Source organism: Colletotrichum orchidophilum (assembly GCF_001831195.1).
Source record: "Colletotrichum orchidophilum strain IMI 309357 chromosome Unknown Scaffold_24.1, whole genome shotgun sequence".
NCBI classification, from domain to species: Eukaryota; Fungi; Ascomycota; class Sordariomycetes; order Glomerellales; family Glomerellaceae; genus Colletotrichum; species Colletotrichum orchidophilum.
Genome location: NW_019172980.1, coordinates 399,829 through 405,909, shown reverse-complemented (window position 1 = coordinate 405,909; position 6,081 = coordinate 399,829). Strand labels below are relative to the sequence as shown.

The following is a 6,081-nucleotide window of genomic DNA, read 5'->3' as shown; positions in this document are numbered from 1 at the left end:
CCCCCCTTTGAACTTCGGATTTGAAAGCGCCCACGACCACGCCCACGACCACGCCCAACACCGAAAGCGCTGTCGCGGCAGGCTTTTCTCGCCAGGGTTCTGTGGGTATCACCTGAAGGACTGCTTGGGGGTGGGGAGCTCTAGGCTGGGCTAGGCTGGGCTGATATATACGAAAGGTACGAATAGGCTCGAGAAGGGGGGCATTAGAATCGTGTGAGTGAAGTCTCACCATGTCGAATCCGAGCCTTGTCAATAGTCCATCTCCTTGTTCCCCCCAAGAATCGTGAGCTGGTGCATATTGCGAGTCTGCGGCATGCTACTGTTTCGTACGGAAGCGGAGATGGGAGTTGATCGGGGGACCGAGACGAGAGCGTCTCTAGTGTAGCTGAGACGTCTTTCTTTCGTCGTATTGTGTGATTTCCATTAGCTTACCGAGGGGACGGGACCGTGGTCTAACCCCAAGTCTACGCACCCTACCATCCTACCTGGCTCTACGCCGGACCCCCGGCCGTCGTCCTCGGACTTCGGCACCGGTTGCCCACCAACTTGGCCGCATGACGAGAGGGCCTGGTTGGTTCTCTCCCAGGGCTCCATCATCTTCATTTGACCATTTGTAGGAAGTTGAACAACCATGTCTTGCGGGTGCTCGTGTGACCCCCCGTCTTTGGAGAGGTGGACGCACACCGCTCACTCAATCAACTTCACTGGCCAAGCCTTTCCTTCTCAGTGTAGTTGGGACCGGCCTCTCTATCTGGTTCCTCTCCATCTGTTTGAGAAATCATGTTGTCCCCTTTGAACAGCCAACTATTCGTGATCACCGTTCCCTCGAAAATCTAGACATTACTAAGACCTCTACGAAAGCCCCTCGAAGCAGGCCCGACGATCAACCGGAACCCCCTCTTGTCCCAGCTTGCTCTCAGAAGAAACCAAATAAAGACGAGATGCTCCCTTTGAAAGCGAGTTCATCATGTACGCGGGTCTCGAAAGCTTTCGAAATGATAGATTACGGTCAACCCCAATAACATACCCCTAGCCCCAGAGCGAAGGATGCCAGATGCCTTCAATACCCCGTTTGTGGCATGTTGATCGGACAGAGTGACTAGATCACATTACTCCCTGATTGATTGTGATAGAATGGCCTCCAGAATGGAGACGTCTTCCCTTTCGTGGGCGAACTAACTCTATACGCCCTACGGCCGTTGTGGAAGTCACTCTCGACCCCCCCTAATTGTTTTTCCCATGTATAAAGAAACCGTCTTCGGACATGCGTCCTACGGCTTTGGAGAGCTTATTATAGGGCCTGAATTTGCATAGATGGTAGTCATCAAGCTACAGTGTGGTATCAGCCAAGACCATATCTTCACCCGTCCACTCGAGACTTTGGCCTCCATATCTACCCGTCTATTCCCAAAGCCTCAGATCGTACCGGAAGGCGGCACCCTTGTTCTTCATCCACAAAGGTTCTCTGTGACAGGACGCGAGAGTGCTGATGGCATCGATTATAACACAGTGAGGATTCGGAAAGGGGGCTCTCGTCTATCCATAAAACCCCTGGCGACTGTGCTTCTTCGTGTTACAACGACTTTAGCTCTTTGAGTCGCTTTATATTTCTCAATGAACCTCCTAGCTTGATATTTCGAATAGTGGATCGGACAGTCAAAGGGGAAGGGAGGATGTGAAGGGGGAGTGACAGAATGTTTAGGCATTTGACAGTCTACGGAGGAGAACCATTAAAGCCGACGAAACTTTGAAATTGGAGGTCATTGTGAATAATTTGCTGTGTGTATAGGATACGCTGAATCTATACTAGTTCGCTTCAACCAATGCGATCCAATCCGCCAATCATGCAAGAAACCCTGATCCTAAGCAGCAGTGTCAATCGTCCTGCCGGTGTCCTGGATAACTACATCGGCCAAGACATTGGCAGCAGCCCCTTCCATGATAACCTCCTTGCCCTTCTTCGAAGCAGTCTTCTTCTTGCGCTTCGCAGTCCCGAGACTCACAGGCGGTGCCTCGAGAATCCATTTCGCAATGGCAGCTGCGCGCTCAGTGAGTATCGGGTACTCCCTGCCATCGTCAACGCTCCACCGGCGTAACGCGGGGGAGGGTTCAGCATGTTCAGACTTCCCGTTCGAGCCATTCTTCAAGCCAATGAGGTACTCGTGGTCTTCCTCGGACCGTTTCTGGCGAGCAGTGATGGCGGCGCGGAGCGTAGCCTCGTCGACGACTCTGTCGTCATCGAGCGCATCCATAATGGCCTGCTGCCGAACCCTCTCTTTACGCTGCTCCTCAGTCTCGCCGACGTCTGGCAACGTGCTCGCGTCTCTCGTGATGGCAGCGGCTGCAAGAGCGGCGGTGTCATGGGACGAATGAGAACTGTCCTGCTGCGCGCCCAACGGTCCATCGAGAACCGGGAGTGGCGCTGGAGCACACAAGTGTTCCCAGGAAGCACTCATCTGGATCCAGTTTTCCGCACGGCGTAGCACTTCGATCCAGTCTGCCCTCGCCGGAGACCTGCTGGCTTGGAACAGCGGGTACCCGTCCGCAAGCCGAGCGAGTCGGGCGACCATGTGTGCGTGGCGTAGGAGCTCTTTCGTGGAAGTCTGTACCAAGCAGTGGCAGAGTAGCAGAGAATGAAGGGCATCCGTTAGCAGGGGATGGTAGGTGATGGCTTCGTAGTTGCTCGGCTGGACAGGCCCTGATGAGCGGACCAACTCCTGGGAAGGGTATGGCGGAATGTCCGCAGGTGCGAGAGCAGCAAAAAGTTCAGACAAGGCGTACGTCTTGTAGGGGGGTGTGCTCCCCGAGTCTGGGACACGTGGGTGGCGGCTGCCTTGCGCCGCGAGATTGACCTTTTCAGTAAAATCCCGTGCTATTTTGAGAGGTTGGTCCGGCGTGTAGTGGAAGTTTGACAGGTAGGCCATGTAATCCCGGAGGGCCTTTTTGGCGTATGTCTTGACCACTTTTCGATTCTCCAACCGCCTGCGCACTGTCTCGCTATCCGCCGCGGTGGGCTCCGGGCTCTGCCCAGTAACTTCACTATCCGACTTGGATGGTCCGTTTGCGCCACTCGCCCGACCAGTCTCTCCATTCGCAGGAGTATCCGAAAGGCCATCCGCCACATGCTGGCAAGCGATCGTCAGGTAAGCTCCTCCTCTTTGAAATAACAGCTGTGTTTCCAAGCTGCTAGGCTGCTGTTCTTCGGTGAGGATGACATCTGGGCTTCTTCTAAACCCTGTTGCTAGTTGAACTTCCCGTGAAGCCGATGCCCCGTGCAGTGGCTGGTGATAGCGGTGCACTTGCAGCGCAAGGCTCAGGTCCGAAGCAGCCTCCACGTAGTCCTCCTTGAAAATCCGGACAGTCGCTCTGGTTCGCAGCGCCTCAGCTTCGGTCGGGCGCGCCGATATGATATCATCCAAGGGCGCCAGGCTGGTACATTCGGCCAGCTGTCGCGAGGGTATTTTCTCGTGGAAGAAGTGGACGTATCTCGCATCGGGGTCGTCCCTGCTGCGCTGCAACACTAGAGCACCAATCTCCTCGAGAGTTGAAGCACCTTGCATGGTAGCAACACTACAAGCGATCTCATCCAGACGATATGCGCGGGCGAGCTTCTGGCTCGCCTGCTCTCTCATGCGAAATTTCCGCTCCTTGCTCAGTTTTGTGCCATGGCCATTCCCCACACCAAAGCCCAACGATGACATGTGCCCGTTCAGTCCGCCATGTACGTTTGTCAATGTCGGTGTGGCCATGTCGCTAGCAGCGCGGACGGCCAGGTTGGTAGCTTCGTCCACAAGTCGGCGAATCTTGAGGAGATCGAAGAAGACGGCGGGGTCGATCGGACGAGGTGCCGGGGTGTTGTAGTTGATATTCGCAATGGTTTCGAGGATCTCAATGGGCATTTGGAGCCATGGGCCATGAAACGAAGAGATGAAGCGCCAATGCCTGTCGCGCGGTGTGTCAGCGAACTGTACTCTGGGAGGAAAGGAAGACCATTGATGGCAGCGCAACACCTGTTGGCGATGCATGTCCTCTGTGGCAAAGGGATAGCAGGGAGGAACGCAGGAGGGAAGACGGACTTGTTGCGACATATTATGAGCGCAGGAGCAGTGTCGATCGTTGCGTTCGCCGACCGCCTGGAGACTGAGTTCTTGTTTGAGCCATTGGAAGAGGATTGCGATGCGCTCTCACTGGACACGCCGTCACCAATATCTTCCACCGTAGTCTGAGTGCTCTTCTTCTTTGCCATTGTCGCCCGCGCAAACCAAAAACAAAAACGAACTTGGTGAACAGATATATGCGACAAGGTCAGACCGGAGGGCACGAAGGATGGTCGGCCAGTTTCCCTTGGGACACAGGCTGGACTCGAGCGACGATGAAGGTGGGGAATTATCGTCCAATTGATATTGAGCTCATGGTAGCAATTTGTTTATTCCGAAGCAACATGAGTATTCTCGTGTGTGAGTTTCGTCGACAATAAATTGTGTAGCTACCGTTCCAGCGCGAGGTGCGCGACTCCTTGGGCGCCGCTTGCCTTCCATAATTTGTTCCTGAATAAGATGGTTGTTTCCTTCCCTCGACGCATCGAGGGGCACCGGGGGAGCTCGACTCACGTGAGGAGTCATGTGGCAAACGGAGCGCATTCTTACCTCAGCATCGGCGACAGATAAGATAAGCGCTTTAGATGCATTCCATCCATTCCTTCCACCTCACCCGTCACGAAAAGACCCGATCTATCCGTCGTATCCGTCGTTCGACACCGTAAATGTACAAACCTGAATGTCCCCTGCTGCTGCTGCCCATCTTCAAACATACCCCGTGGCATGCGCCCGTCTAACTCAAGGCGCCTTCGGTCTGAAGACGTTTCATCTCAACCCGGGATTCTGGTCTGGCAGCTGTCCAAGACTCGAAGCTGAGTAAGTAGGGACAAAGCCTTGATGTTCGTGCGCAGAGCCCACCCGAGCTCCGATGACATCTCTCAGTAAATTCTAGTTGCACTTTGTGCCTGGCGCAGGAAACCGCTTGTACAACACACATGTGCTTCGCAACTGCATTGCCAAAGTTTGGAGCGTCTTGCTGGGAATCCTGCTGTTACTGCCACATTTGCAGATGATCCAAGTTGTTTCTTGTTCAACTGTGAAACTACTTAGTAACCAGGGATTTGTCATCCCGTCTGCTGCGCCGAGCACTCCAAGTCTCAAGATACTCGGAGCCATCGGCTGGTCTCAATCCCATTCGCAGGCTGGAGCCACTCCTCGCCGTTGATCGTGGTCGTCAATATGCCATTGGCCTGGAAGATGGTCATCAGGAGATCAGTGGTCAACCGTAAGCCGTCAGGGCTGGTCTTCTTGGTACCATCGTTTGGCCCCGTCTGAACAAAGTCTGATACCCAGTCAATGTCCTTCCCCGTCGGGCTCGGGTTCACCGAAGTGACGACCAAATTGACTTGCTCAGTTTCCACCGGCACGTTGGCGCCGTCATCAGGAAAGTCGTGATACTCGACAATGAATGAATTGGCTAGCTTTGCCGGACGTGACGGTGAATGAGTTGAAGCCCAGGTGCTCGTTGTTGGGACGAATGCGTAACTCGCGAATGGCCCCGCCGATCCCTGACACGTTCATGGCTGTTTTCCATCTGATGGGGTAGACATGGACCTGGTCTGGGCTACAAGCTCCGCTGGCAAGTTTAGCTGAGCACTCAAACATTCGCGGGCCGGCCAGCAAGCGCTTGCCGTCGTTGAAGTTTTGCGGATAGTCGAGCGCTGCAACACGTCCAGCCTGGTTTTCCTCAGATACACCGTAAGTGATACGACTCCACGCATCCCCATTTGGAAACGTGCTGTTGTTGATCTTGAAAAGGATCAGCTGTGACCCGCTATATATACTCGCAAGGTCAAGAGCGGGAGACCACCCGATACAACCGGTACAGTGGGGTTGATATCTAGAGTACATCATCCGACAACCTTGTGCGTACTGATAGGGGGATGTGGAAGCTCTGTGATGATGACTGGCTCTGGCGCGGCATGCGCAACGCTCACGGCGGAGAGAATGCTGTTGAAGGTAGATGAGAGGCGCATTCTGGATC

At 54.3% G+C, this 6,081-nt stretch overlaps 2 protein-coding genes across 2 annotated transcripts; both read right to left on the bottom strand.

Moving 5' to 3' along the window:
* Nucleotides 1-1,862: 1,862 nt before the first annotated feature.
* CORC01_03938 (uncharacterized protein) lies at nucleotides 1,863-4,246 on the bottom strand (the record flags this gene model as incomplete). Its single annotated transcript, XM_022615587.1, has 2 exons — nucleotides 1,863-3,942; nucleotides 4,011-4,246. 2 exons carry the CDS (start codon nucleotides 4,244-4,246, stop codon nucleotides 1,863-1,865), a joined length of 2,316 nt encoding a protein of 771 aa, XP_022478006.1.
* Nucleotides 4,247-5,194: 948 nt separating this feature from the next.
* On the bottom strand, nucleotides 5,195-6,073 carry CORC01_03937 (uncharacterized protein; the record flags this gene model as incomplete). Its single annotated transcript, XM_022615586.1, has 3 exons — nucleotides 5,195-5,494; nucleotides 5,535-5,846; nucleotides 5,957-6,073. 3 exons carry the CDS (start codon nucleotides 6,071-6,073, stop codon nucleotides 5,195-5,197), a joined length of 729 nt encoding a protein of 242 aa, XP_022478005.1.
* Between the last annotated feature and the right edge of the window lie 8 nt (nucleotides 6,074-6,081).